This window comes from Dipodomys spectabilis, unplaced genomic scaffold (genome assembly GCF_019054845.1).
Source record: "Dipodomys spectabilis isolate Male_0828 unplaced genomic scaffold, ASM1905484v1 ptg000215l, whole genome shotgun sequence".
NCBI classification, from domain to species: Eukaryota; Metazoa; Chordata; class Mammalia; order Rodentia; family Heteromyidae; genus Dipodomys; species Dipodomys spectabilis.
The window spans coordinates 10,566,819-10,580,411 of record NW_024870892.1 but is presented as its reverse complement, the minus strand read 5'-3'; the positions used below and the strand labels follow the sequence as shown (position 1 = coordinate 10,580,411).

The 13,593-nt window shown below is 55.8% G+C and overlaps 1 protein-coding gene across 1 annotated transcript; it reads right to left on the bottom strand.

The window, feature by feature from the left end:
• Positions 1-1,373: 1,373 nt before the first annotated feature.
• On the bottom strand, positions 1,374-5,940 carry Odf3l2 (outer dense fiber of sperm tails 3 like 2). The gene is made up of 4 exons (XM_042697016.1): positions 5,814-5,940; positions 5,253-5,360; positions 3,241-3,354; positions 1,374-1,858 (listed from the first exon to the last, which is right to left on the bottom strand). Exons 1-4 carry the CDS (start codon positions 5,938-5,940, stop codon positions 1,374-1,376), a joined length of 834 nt encoding a protein of 277 aa, XP_042552950.1.
• Positions 5,941-13,593: the final 7,653 nt, after the last annotated feature.

Below are 13,593 nucleotides of genomic sequence, written 5' to 3'. Positions count from 1 at the left end.
AGGGAGGGACGGGGAGGAGCGGGAGCCAGATCGATAATCGGAGAAATGAGATCACGCCGAGCTGGGAGAGGAGAGGGGGAAGGGCGCCCTGCGCTTCGGCCGCGCAGCCAGCGGGGCCCAGTCACCAGCCAGGGCCCTGTGGCCGCGGCGTGGGGAAGGGGCAGCGGCCTGGTGCGGCCGGGAGCCCCCCGGGCTCCCCTCCCCTTCCCTCCCCTCCCCTCCCCTCCCCTCCCCTCCCCTCCCCTCCGCTCCCCCCTCCCCTCCAATTCCCTTCTCTTCTCTTTCTTCTCTTCCTGTGTCAGTACTAGGGCTTGAACTCAGGGCCTGAGCTCTATCCCTTAGCTTTATGGCTCAAGGCTGACCCTCTACCGCTTGAGTCACGGCTCCACTTTCTAGTTTATTTTTGCTGGTTAACTGGAGGTCAGAGTCTCCCGGACTTTCCTGCCTGGACTGGCTTTGGAAGGAAACCCTCAGATCTCAGCCCCCTGAGTAGCTGGGATTACAGGCGTGAGCCCTTGATGTCAGGACCCTCCAGTCTCTCCGAGCTCTGCTTCCTCTGGGTGAGCAGCACACCATCTGTCTTCTGAGATGCTATGGAGCCTGGAAGATCTTTATCAATATCCAGAATATGGTAAGCATTGTTGTGGGAAGGTACTAGAACACATCAGACTTGTATACATCCTTCAAAACCCAACTTGAACCCCCACACCTGGCTCCCAATCAAAGCCTTGGCTCTACCTCTGGCCTCCCCCCCCCCCCCCCAGCCCTCCTTGGGTCTCATCTGAACACCTCAGCAGCTGGAGAATGTGTGAGGGCAGTGTTCAGGTCGCCTTTCTGCGACACAGAGACAATGAAGTGCAGCCACGTGGTGACGCTGAGGGCACTGAGGAGAGATTTATTGGCAAGCAACTCTAGAAGGTGGAGGCGTGGGACAGGCAGGGGCCTCGGGGATGCGCCTCCAGCCAAGTCTGGCAGCCACATCCCCGTGAGCAGCTAGGGCCCAGCCAACCAAAGTTTGTGACAGAAACTGGAGCGAAGCTGGGGACCCAGCGGGGCCGAACACTGAGTTCTAGGACACCAGCCTGCGTCTCTGGCTGGGGAAAACAGACACTTCTTCCTGCCTGGCCCAGCCTGGCCTGGGGTGACCTGTGGGAAAGAAACTGGGGCTGTGGAAGGAGAATCCCTCACACCCCACACAGGGCCTCGGGTCAAGGCCCCCAGGGAAGATCAGGTGGCCAGGAAGGGCCTCAGAGGGAAGGACCTCAGACAGCAGAGAGGAGGAGGAAGGAGCCTCCTCTGTCCCCCACCCCCACCCCCCACCCCTGTCCCAGGACCCCCAGGAGGGAGCTGGGAGGGCCTGTGCCCTGCGGTTGTCAGGGTGTCATGTCCCCAGCCAGCGTGGCGGCCCTCTTGGAGTGGCGGATGCCCATCGTATATGCGGGAGCCCTGGTCTTGTTCAGGGTGACCTGCTCGGGGCTGTGGGTTCCAGGCCCCGGGGTGTCCGCCAAGGGCCGTGGTGCCCGGGGCCGCCCCAGCATGGTGAAGGCCGGCCGGCGGCGCTGGTAGGTGTTGGGGTCCGGGCTGTCGTACTGGCCAGGGCCTGGCATCTCGGCGGGATCCTGCGGGGGTCGCACTGGAGGGGTGCGGCCCCCCGCCGTGTAGCTGGGGCTGCTAGGCTTGACGAAGACCTGGGAGCCCCAGAGGGCCGGCATGGTGTAGGCATTGGGGGCGGGGGCCGTGGTGTCCAGCGGCTTGGGGCGCAGGCGGAAGCCCAGGGTGAAGGCTGGGGGGTTCCTCTGGCCGGCAGGAGGCACTTTCTCGGGGCTGTAGGCCCCTGGGCCTGGGGTCACCTCCAGCTCTGCGAGAATAGATGGAGAGTTGGCACAGGAGGGGGATCCTCGCCTGCTCCCCGCACCCGCTTCCTCCCGAGAGTGACTTCTCACCCCTCCAGCAGGCCCTGAGTGCAGCACCATGTGGGACCCATGGGGAGCAGGGCCTCCGAGCAGCTGAGAGACCCTGTAGCACCCAGCGAGCATGGCCGGGGGGAGACCGGGGAGTGCTGGGGGCAGGGAAAGCAGACTTAGGAAGGCAGAGTGAATGGGGAGCTAAGTGGGGGGAAGATAGGGGAGGCAGAGGGTGAAGGGGGTGGATGGACGGTAGATGGGTAGATAAAGGAGTAGGTAAGTAGATGATGGATGATGGGTGGGTGGATGAGTGGGTGAGTGCTAGGTGGGTGGATGGGAGATGAGTGGTGCATGGATGGGTAAGTGGGGGTGTGGATGGATGGATGGATGGAGGCATGGACAATGGATGGCTGGGTGAGTAGATGGATGGGTGGATGGTAGATGGGTGCGTGGGTGAATGGGAGGGTGGATGGATGGGTACATGGATGGATGGATAGATGGATGGGTGGGTGGCTGGGTGGATGGATAGATGGATGGGTGGGTGGATGGGTAGATGGATGAGTAGTTGGATGGATGGATGGATGTTCAGTGGATAGACAGTGGATAAATAGGTGGATGGAGGTTCAGATGGGTAGATGTAATGATGGATGGATGGATGTTGAATGGATAGATGGGTGTGTGGATGGATGGATTGATGGGTGGATGCATAGTTGGGTGGATGAAAGAATGGATGGAGGGATAAATTGGTGGATGGATGGATGGGTAGATGGATGGGTGGGTGATAGGTAGATGGATGGGTGGATGATGGGTAGATGGATGATGGGTGGGTAGATGGATGGACAGGTGGTGGATGAACAGATAGATGGATGGGTGGAGTATGGGTGGACAGGCAGGGATTATGGGTTGGTGGTGGGGAACCAGCAGGGGGGCTGGTTCTCTGTGGGAGGGTAGGGGGACACATGGAGGCTGAGCAGATGGTGGGTAGATGGAGGGGTTGCAGGGGGGGTCGGTCAGGTGCTGATGGTGGGGGGGACGGATGGGTCAGTGAGTGGATGGGTGGGACATGGGGGGTGCGCGGTCAGGAATGGCTGGGTCAGTGGGGGTGAGTACGTAGTCGCAGGCCAGCAGATGCAGAGGTGGGGTGGGGGGAGGATGGGTGTCTGTCCCTGGGGGCGGGACCAGCCTCTGCCCTCCAGCTCCCACGTGGCCGCGGTCATGGGGGTCCAGCCACTTTGCCCGTCAGATGCTCCCAGAGCTCTGTGGCCCCTCGTCTGAGCCCCTGGGTTTTGGGGGAGGGAGGAGGGACCCTCCCATGAGATGTGGAGTACATACTCACCCCGCGATTTGCCGCGGCCCTGTATGGAGTAGGCGGGAGGACAGATGCGGCCAAACCGGGTGACTTTGGGGTCCAAGAAGTAAACCGGCCCCGGACTGGTGTCCTGGAGAGGCACTGGGAAGAGGAGACCAGCGTCCCTCCAGATGATTCTGTACCCAGGCCAGGCCTGAGGTCCCAAGAGAGCTTGACTAGTGTCCCCCCACCCCCACCCCCACTGCGGGAGCTGCCACTACAGAGGTGCTCAGTGGGAAATGGGGGAGACAGCCTGGACTCCCCTATGGGGCTACGTGCAGGGTGGTAAGAATGACGCACAGGCTGAGTGTGGTGACTCACACCTGAAATCCCAGCGACTCAGGAGGCAGAACTCGGGAGACTTGCCGTTCAAAGCCAACTCAGGGCAAGAAGAGAGAGCCAGGCATCGGTGGCTCACGCCTGTCATCCTAGCTACTCAGGAGGCTGAGATCTGAGGATCACAGTTCCAAACTAGCCTGGGCAGGAAAGTCCGGGAGACTCTTATCTCCAATAAACCACCAGAAAACCAGAAGTGGCGCTGTGGCTCAAGTGGTAGAGCGCTCATCTTGAGCTGAAGAGCTCAGGGTCAGCGCCCAGGCCCAGAGTTCAAGCCCCACAACCGACAAAAACAAAGTTAGAGACACACACACACCATCTCCATCAACAAACCAGGTATAGTAGCACACCTCTGTCACCCTAGCTACCCAGGAGGCATAGGGGAGGCCTGGTCCAAGACCAGCCCTAGGCAAAAAAGTGAAACTTCATGGGGAAAACAAACCAACAGTGGGAGCAAAAAAACAGCCGGGGGCATGGCTTAAGTGGTAGAGCACCTGCCTAGCAAGCCTGAGGCCCTGAGTTCCGACCAAACAAAGAAAGTATAGATAAGATCAGGGTCATGGGGCCCCAGAAGCACACACAGCTTCTCTCTTTAGCCCCAGGGGGGCGTGTCTCCCAAGGACTGGGGGTGCCTGGGGGTCCCCCATCCTCAGCACATCCCCTGGGCGTCGGCCACACGCATGCAGAGCGGCCTCTGTCCCGCATTTCCCGGTCAGTCCGGAAGGCCAGGGAGCCGCTGGCATTTCCCCATGTTTCAGGAGTCTCTGTGGCTCTGGGATCTCTCCGGGAAGATAACCATGGCACCTGTCCCAGCCTGTCCTCCTGCCCCTCCCACCCTCTGCAGCAGCACTCCATGCCCCAGCCTCACCTCTGAGGCTCCTACCCAACTCCTACTCATCCTACACAGCCCAGATCTACCCACGCTACCCCCAGGCCTTCAGCAATAGATTTCCTTTCCCCCTTGTGCACAAGTCTTATCCCTCATCCGGGAGGTGTCCGGAGACCAGGATTTGAACCCAGATCCCTTCATCTTGCCAATGTCTCTAAGGGATGAATTCCTACTGCTAACCTTGTAACAACAAAGTTGTCACATTGCTAACATTGTACAGAGATGGAAACTGAGGCACGGAGCAGTGAAGCAACTTCCCCCAAAGCCAAGCAGGAAAGGGTCACAAAACACAGGTCTTAGCTAGGGTATACCCTTTCCCCTGTCACTCTCCTTTTTTGAGTCTTGGTACTAGGCCTTGAACTCAGGACCTGGGCGCTGTCCTAAAGTCTTTTTTTTTTTAAACTCAAGGCTGTCACTCTACCATTTGATCCACAGCTCCATTTCCAGCTTTTGGGTGGGCAATTGGAGATAAGAGTCTCACAGGCTTTCCTGCCTGGGCTGGCTTCAAACCCTGATCCTCAGGTCTCAGCTTCCTGAGCAGCTGGGATTACAGGCGTGAGCCACTGGGCCCGGCTTGGCATTCTCCTTATCAGGAAGCAAACAGGACCAGAGAGCACAGCAAGTGTGGGGTGTGCCCAGCCCTGCCTTCCTGCCTCATCCCCCTCCCCAGGGAGCCTGTATGTGAGGACTGGAGGCCCCCACAGGCTCCAGGAGCACCTGAAAGCTAGGACACCCCTCACCCCCCCCACCCCACCCCCGCCGCCGGCAGCCTTACCTTCACTGGGCCTACGAGTGAGCGAGTAAGCAGGACTGGCTGTCTTGGTGCAGTCATGGTTGATGTAGCCCACGGTGGATGGAAGGACATACAAGCCAGGCCCAGAGCCTAGGACCCAGAACCCAAGTCAAGGCTGGGAACCCCAAGACCAGGACAAGCCAGGGGCAGGAGGGGGGCACCCAGGTACGACTCCATCTCCAATCACACAGTGGGACAGGGCTGGGGACCTTACAGAGCATTTCAGGATGAGGAAGAGGCTGTGCAAAGGCCCTGGGGCAGGGGTGAGAACAGAGCCTGGACCATGACCGGTGGGGCTGGGGGGGGGGGGGTTTGTCAGGGAATTGAGGCCAGAGGCAGAGAGAGAGAGAAAGTATCCCAAGTGGGGAAACTGAGGCCAGGCAACAGAGACTCTGGCCCAGGTGAAGAGCCAGGCTCCTGTCTCCTGCCCAGCTCCAGATCATTGCAGGGACCCCCCAATAGGGCACAATAATGGTTCTCCTCCATCTATCTCTCTATTCCCACTCCCCCCCCCCCCCCCAGCCAGGCTAGGCCAGCACGCACCGTTCTCCAGTGTGGCCATTCCACAGGTCTTCCTCAGACCCGTCTCTGGGATGTGGCCCTCAGCCACGCGCCGGGCCAGGGGCACCGTGGCCAGACGCGTGGCAGGGTCGCAGCTGAGGGTCCCCATGGTGAGACCCTGGAGCCGGCTCCTCTGTCCGGCCACTCTGGCACCTCAGGCCGGACACTGCCCTCGATCGGAGCTTGGCAGAGGTCTGGCCCTCACCACACCCTTGCATCAACCATACAGACAGCTCCTTGTCCCCCGGCCACGGAGCGCGGGGCCCCGGGGCCCGAGCCAGGCTGCTCGGCCGGACGCTGGCCTGGAAGCGGAGCTGAGATCGAGTGTCACCAGGCCTGGCTGCGTGGTCCAGGAAGGAATCCGGTGTCAGCAGAGCAGGTCCCCAGGGAGCCAGCCAAGCTGGGTGGCCAAGGCCAAGCCAGGCCCCAGGGAGCCCGGCTATAAACAAGACACCCACAGCGGCCGCAGGGAAGGCACAGCACGCTCACCGCTCAGCCCCCAAGCCTCTTCCCTTCCATTCCTTCCTTCCTTCCTTCAGGCCACACAGGCCTTCTAAGCAGCTACCATGTGCCAGGCTCTGATGGAGGCCTGGGACAGGACAGGTGCAGACAGGTAAAGGACTGGCATCCCAGGAAGAGGAGACACCAAAGAAAACATAGCCGGGCGCCAGTGGCTCACCCCGTCATCCTAGCTACTCAGGAGGCTGAGAGCTGAGGATCGAGGTTCAAAGCCAGCCTGGGCAGGAAAGTCCGTGAGACTCTTTATCTCCAATAAACCACTTCATTAACCACTTTTATCTCCAATTAACCACTTAAGTGGAGTTGTGGTTCAAGTGGTAGAGTGCTAGCATTGAGGGGAAAAAAACAAAAAACAAAACTCAAAAACAGTGCCCAAGACATGAATGGAAGGCCCATGGAATGGGACAAATAAATAAATATATCAGGAGGAGTGTGGACCAGTATCGTTAGTATAAGAGGAAATCAACTGCCTTCACCCCCCAACACACACACACGCACACACACGCACACACACACACACACGCACACACACACACGCATTCCTGCTTCCTTTTAGAATGGAATACGGTTTTGTTTTTGTTTTTTAATTGTATGTGTCAGTCCTGGGGTTTGAACTCAAGGTCTGGGTGCTATCCCTAATCATTTTTTTTGGGGGGGGCCCAGTCGTGGGGCCTGAACTCTGGGCCTGGGCGCTGTCCCTCAGCTCTTCAGCTCAAGGCTAGCGCTCTACTACTTGAGCCACAGCGCCACTTCCGGCTTTTTTTTTTCTGCTTATGTGGTGCTGAGGAATCGAACCCAGGGCCTCACGAATGCAAGGCAAGCGCTCTACCACTGAGCCACCTTCCCAGCCCCTACTTCTGGGGTGTTTTTTTTTTGTTTTTGGTAGTTAATTAGAGATAAGAGTCTCACCAATGTTCCCACCTGGGCTGGCTCCGGACAGTGATCCTTCTATCTCAGCCACCTGAGTAGCTGGGATTATAGGTGTGAGCCACACACAGTGTCCAGTCCTAATGCAGGTGTTAGGTGACATTTGCCAGCTCAGCCCTCTGGCGATACTAAGATTCTCCAAGCTCTCAAGTGTATGCAGACCCTGCACGTCCCTGTCCCCATCCCCCCGTACCCCCTCCGCTCCCTGTCAGCTCTGGGCATGACCTCTGCCTCAGCTTCCACCCCTGCACCTGGGGGGACTCTGTCAGCCCTAGTAACTCGCCCCCCAGTTGCCAACCTTCCTGCTGAGTCCACTGAATCTTCTCAATTCATCTTTTATCTTTTTGGTGGTGCTGGGGTTTGAACTCAGGACCTTGATCTTGCTAGACAGGCTTCTAGCCATTCTTTGCCTTATTTTTGTTTCAAATAGAGTCGCATGTTTATGCCCCACATACCCAGACCCACGAGCCTCTCATGTACCCTTCCTGTGACACAGGCATGACAGATGTGTACCACCATACCCAACCTTGTATCCATTCAGAAAGGGGTCTTGAGACTTTTCATTATCTAGGCTGGCCTAGAACCTCAACTCTCCAGATCCCAGCTTCCTGAGAGTTGCTAGGATTGCAGGCATGAGCCCTCAGAGCCATCCGTACACCCTTTCCAGCCTGTGTGGCTGAAGCACAGGGAGAAGAGGGAGAAGGAGGAAGGCTGTGGGGAGAATTTGGAGGGAGCCAGGGAAGATGATGGTCCTGGCAAGGGACCCAATAGGCTGTGCTCACAGGTGCCCTCTGGTGGTGTCTAGCAGAACAGACCCTGAGCGGTGTCCTGAGACCAGGACCAACCACATGTAGGTCCCACAGCAAGTAATGGAAAAAGATGATGCCAAGGAAAGAGGAGGAGGAGGAAGAGGAGGTGATGGTTTTGTTGTGCTGGTCCTGAGGCTTGAACTTAGAGCCTAGGTAGGCATTGTCCCTAATTTTTTTTTCTTGTTATTGGTTGTGGGACTTGAACTTGGCGTCTGGGTACTGTCTCTGAGTTCTTTCGCTCAAGGCTAGCACTTTCAAGCTTAAGCCACAGCCGGGCGCTGGTGGCTCACGCCTGTAATCCTAGCTACTCAGGAGGCTGAGATCTGAGGATCGCGGTTCAAAGCCAGCCCGGGCAGGAGAGACCGTGAGACTCCTATCTCCAATAAACCACCAGAAAGCCGGAAGTGGCGCTGTAGCTCAAGTGGTAGAGTGCTCGCCTTGAGCTGAAGAGCTGAGGGACCTACAGCACCCAGGCCCAGAGAGTTCAAGCCCCATGACCGACAAAAAAAAAGAAAAAACTTAAGCCATAATGCCACTTCTGGCTTTCTGATGGTTCATTGGAGATAAGAGTCTCATGGACTTTCCTGCCTGGGCTGGCTTTGAACCATGATCCTCAGATCTGAGCCTCCTGAGTAGCTAGGATGACAGGAGTAAGCCACCAGCATCCGGCCAATGATAGTATTTCTTATGTACTTTATGTGTGCAAACCGTATGTTTCTTGCTTTAAGACACTGAAAGTTTGGCAAAGTTGTCGGAAGTCAGTGTCTCACGCCTGTAGGCTGAGATCAGGGGATCAAAGTTGGAGGCAGAAAAGTGTGGAGATTGTCTTCAGTTAACCAGCAAAAAGAGGGGCTGGAGGCATGGCCCAAGTGGTACAGCACAACCCATAAGCAAGTCAGCCAAAAGAAAATGCAAAGCCCTGAGATCAAGTTCCAACACAGGCAAATGAATAAAATAATAAGAGGTTTGTCAAACCTGCTTGTGCCCCAGGATTTGTTTCTGCCTTGGTGCCCTCTGCTGGGAGAGTGTATTTGTGGTTGATGTAACCAATCACCGACTGATTTAAAACAACATAGGTTTAGCTGGGCATCCATGGCTCATGCCTGTAATATTATAATATGTGAACACACAAAGCATAACACATGTGTATGCACACACCGATGCACATGTCCATGCACACAGGAACCACACATGGGTGTGCAGAACACACAGGCACCCGCAGATGCAGGAGCTGCAGTGCAGGACCCCTGCATTCTGACATTTAGACTCGGCCTGCTCAGCAGGTGTGCACAAAGACACCATCTACAGAACAGACGTATGTATGCAGCCGTGCTGCCGAGCCCAGTTCCCTGTCTGTCTGTACTCAGGGGTCTGAACTCAGGGCCTTATGTTCATTTGCTGGTTTGGCTGATGCTCCATCATTTGAGCCATACCTCCAGCCTGGCTTTTTGCTAGTTCGTTTGGAAATGGAATCACACAGACTTTTCTACTCAGGCTGACTTTGAACCACAGCCTCCTGAGTAGCTAGGATTACAGAGGTGTGTGTGTGTGTGTGTATGTGTGCGCTTGCGCGCGCGCACACACACGCACACACACTTGTACCCAACAAAGTTTGATGTCCAATGTGGTAGGCAAATGTTTTGGCTTTCTTTGTTTGAGTTTGTTTTTCAGATCAAGTCTCGCACTTTTGCCCAAGGTCATGCCTTGGATCTTTTTCACCTCCAGAGTAGCTGGGACTCCAGGTCACCATGCCCTGCTCCATCTTTTTTTAAAATAATCCGTCTGGTGGGTCATAAGCAAAGATGCCAGCACAGTAAGGAGGTATATCCCAGGAGACTGGGTTTCTTGGGTGACCTGTTGTTTCCTGTGTCCCTGGCACGTGGTGGCTGTGAGACTGGTAGAGGCCACGGCTTTGTGGGTGACGCCTCCTGCACCCTGTGCCAGGGCACACTGTGTCACAGCTATCTCCCTGGAGACCAGGCCCCTTTGTGCTCTATCCGTACCGGGCGCTCTGACTCAGACTCACGCGGCTCTGTGGCTGCCTGCCCCTTTTGTCCCCTGGGGACTCGAACAAGGGACACTTGTCCTTCCCCTGAGGACACGGAGAACTTGCTGGGCTCCCAGTTCTCTCCTCTCTCCAGAAAGGGCTGTTGTCCCTGCAGGTCAGTGAGGACCAGCGCAAGGCTGGCTCATGATCTTCTGGGAGTCTAAACTCAAGCCCAGGATCCCCCATCCACAGGAAGGGGCTGTGTGCAGGGAGCTGGAGAAGAATGCCAGCAGGCTCTCCTCTGTGTGTGTGTGTGTGTGTGTGGTGTGTGTGTGTGTGTGTGTGTGTGTGTGTGTGTGTGCCAGCCATAGGTCTTGAACTCAGGGCATGGGGCCTGTCCTTGAGTGTTTTTGCTAAAGGCTAGCACTCTGTCCCTAGAGCCACAGAGCCACTTCTGGTTTTTTAGCAGTTAACTGGAGGTAAGAGTCTCACAGGAACTTTTCTGCCTGGGCTGGCTTCAAACCAAGATCCTCAGATCTCAGCCTCCTGAATAGCTGGGATTACAGGCATGAGCTACTGGCCAGAGATTCTTATCTCCAATAAACCACCTAAAAAAGGGAAGTGGTGTTATGATTCGAGTGGTAGAGCGCTAGCCTTGAGCTGAATTGCTGAGGGACAGCGCCCAGGCCCAGAGTTCAAGCCCCACGACCAGAAAAAAAGAAAAAAAAAGCTGAAGCCACTGGCCGTCTGGCTCCTGCCGGTCTTTGCTCTCTCCATCTATCTGCCTGCCCAGTTTCACCCCCATTTCTGCTCTGTGTGTTCACACCATAGGGATGGACACACACTTGGCTCCAGATCAGGACTTTGTGTTGATGCTTAGCAGCACACTCCTGCCTGTTTATGATGCTTTGGCTTGGTTCTGGGTGTCTTAAGAGCTCATGTGTCCACAGCATGGCTCCCTGGTAGGTACTATTGGGAGGTGGTAGGAACTTTACAGTGGGGACTAGTAGGAGGGTCATTGGTCACTGAGGACATGGCCTCAAAGGGGCCTGGGGGAACCTCCCTATTCCTCATTCATTCTCTCTTTCTCTTTCTCTTTCTCCTCTCCCCTCTTCTCTCTCTCTCTCTCTCTCTCTCTCTCTCTCTCTCTCTCTCTCTCTCTCTCTCTTTTTCTGGCCCCTCCATGGCCAGGAAAGTTACACAGCACAATGTGTAACTTCACCCACAGGCCCCCAAACAACAACCCCAACAAATCACAGTCTGGAACTTCCAAACTGTGAGGCAAAATAAATTGATCATTGATCATCTCATATTTTTTTAATTTATTGTTATTATAAAGGTTACAGTTACGTAAGTCTGGGAATGAGTATATTTCTTTGGTCTTTCCCTCCACCCCTCAGTCCAGGGGCTTGAACTCAGGGCCTGAGCCCTGTCCCTGAGCTTCTTTTGCTCATGGCTAGCACTCTACCACTTGAGTCACAGCACCATTTCCGGCTTTTCCTGAGTAGTATATTAGAGATAATAGTCACACAGAGTTTCCTGCCCAAGCTGGCTTCAAACGGCGATCCTTGGGGCTCAGCCTCCTGAGTAGCCAGGATTACAGGCATAAGCCACTGGTGCCAAGTCTGATGAGTACATTTCTTTTTGGACAATGTCACCCCCTCTCTCACTCTCTCCCAGTTTTTCCCTCCTGTCCACACCCACAAGCTGTATAGCTCATTTTAAATGTAGTGTCTTATTGAGTATCATATTTCTTTATATGTGTGTATTTGTGTATGTGTGTGTGCCAGTCCAGTTCTAGGGCCTGAACTCAGGGTCTGGGTGCTATCCCTGAGCTTTTTTGGGGGGACTAAACACTAGTGCTCTACCTCTAGAACATCAGCTCCACTTCCAATTTTTTTTTGGAGCTTAATTCCTGTCCAGGCTGGCTTTGAACTGCAATCCTCAGATTTCAGCCTCCTGAGTAGCTATGATTACAGGCACAGAAGTAAGACTTAAGTTCCATCAAAAAAAAAACTCCTCGGGGCTTATGTCCATGCACCTCTTACTCTGCTTGTGTCCCTGATGCCTTTAACAATGTTTGTTATATAGTAGACACTTAGTAAATGTGTGCTGAACAGGACCCTGCCCTCCAGGTCTTTGAACCAGTCCTCACAAACACCCTCCAAACCTTAAAGCATTCAATTTCCCAAACACCATCAAATTAGGCAGACAGTAAAGCAGGCCAGTTCCTCTTCCTCTTCTTTATTGCCATCCTGGCAATAAAGTCCTGGTTCTTAGCAACCTCATCATCATAAGCCCAGTCCCTAGCAACAGGGATCCCTCTTCCTAGCAACAGGACGCAGACACAAGCAACTGAAGTCCATATCCCTAGCAACAGGGTCCCAGACTTAACCAACCTGGTTCCAGCCCTTAGTAACAGAGAGGCTGGCCCCTAGCAACAGGATCCCAGCCTTGACAACCTGGTCTCAGCTCTAGCAACAAGGCCTGCAGCCTTGGCAACGCGATCTCAGACCCAAGCAATAGGATCCTAGCCCTACGGCCCCAGCACCACGAAGCCCCCTCCCTCCCAACGCTGCAGGGCTCTGGTGCATTTGGCAAAATGCCTGCAGGCCGGAACAACACACCCAAGGAGAGGCCAGGGGTGACTAGATCTCCCCAGGAGCGAACCAGGGGTGACAGAGGAGTAAGCCTGACTCCCGCAGCCCCACCGCCCACTGCAGACACCTCCTTCCCGCGGGCCAGTGCGGTGGACTGAGCCCAAGTCAGGCAAGGAGGCCGGGAGGGTGGCCGGGAGCTGTGGGCGTGGCCCAGGCTTAGAGGGGCTGGGGCTGAAGTGGGGGCGGGGTCCTAGTGCAAAGGGGCGAGGCTTGGGGAATGATGGACAGGATCCTGGAGGAATAGGCGGGGCGGACACGGAGGGGCGGGGACGCAGAGACACTGGGACTGGAGGCGGGGCGGGACCTCTGGTGTAGGCGGGGCCTTTGCGCGGGCAGGGCAGAGCGTGAGTTGGGGGGGAGTTCTTGACAGGGAGTGGTTTGTGGTGATTGGACTTTGAGAGCAGTGTTTGTGTGGGCGTGGCTTGTGGTGAAAGGGTGAAGGGGCGTGGTTTTGTGGTGGGCGTGGCTTCGTGAGGGTAGGGGTCTGTGTGGGGCTGCTTAAGGCAAGCCGGTGTCTTGGAGCATGGTTTGTGATGGGCGGGGCTTTATGGGAAAGGGCTATGTGTGGTTTGTGTTGTGGGCGTGGCCTGAGGTGGGCGGGCATTGTGGGCGTGGCTTGAGAGGTGCTGTGGTAGAATGCCATGCTGGAGCAGACAAAGCTAAAGGACACTTGGGCGTCGGTGACACACACTTGTGATCCTAGCTACAAAGGAGCATGAGATCTGAGGATCTTGGTTCAAAGCCAGCCCAGGCAGGAAAGTCCGTGAGACTTATCTCCAATGAACCACCAGAAAACCAGAAGTGATGCTGTGCTTCAAGAGGTAGAGCGCTTGCCTTGAGCCTTCTTAGGGATAGTGCCC

Bases quoted from the DNA above. Each gene is read 5' to 3' on its own strand.
- Odf3l2 (XM_042697016.1), bottom strand. From the start codon at position 5,940: ATGGGGACCCTCAGCTGCGACCCTGCCACGCGTCTGGCCACGGTGCCC. The intron at 5,361-5,813 runs GTGCGTGCTGGC...TCTGGGTCCTAG, and splicing joins AATGGCCACACTGGAGAACG to GCTCTGGGCCTGGCTTGTAT. The intron at 1,859-3,240 runs GTGAGTATGTAC...CTATTCTCGCAG, and splicing joins GGGCCGCGGCAAATCGCGGG to AGCTGGAGGTGACCCCAGGC.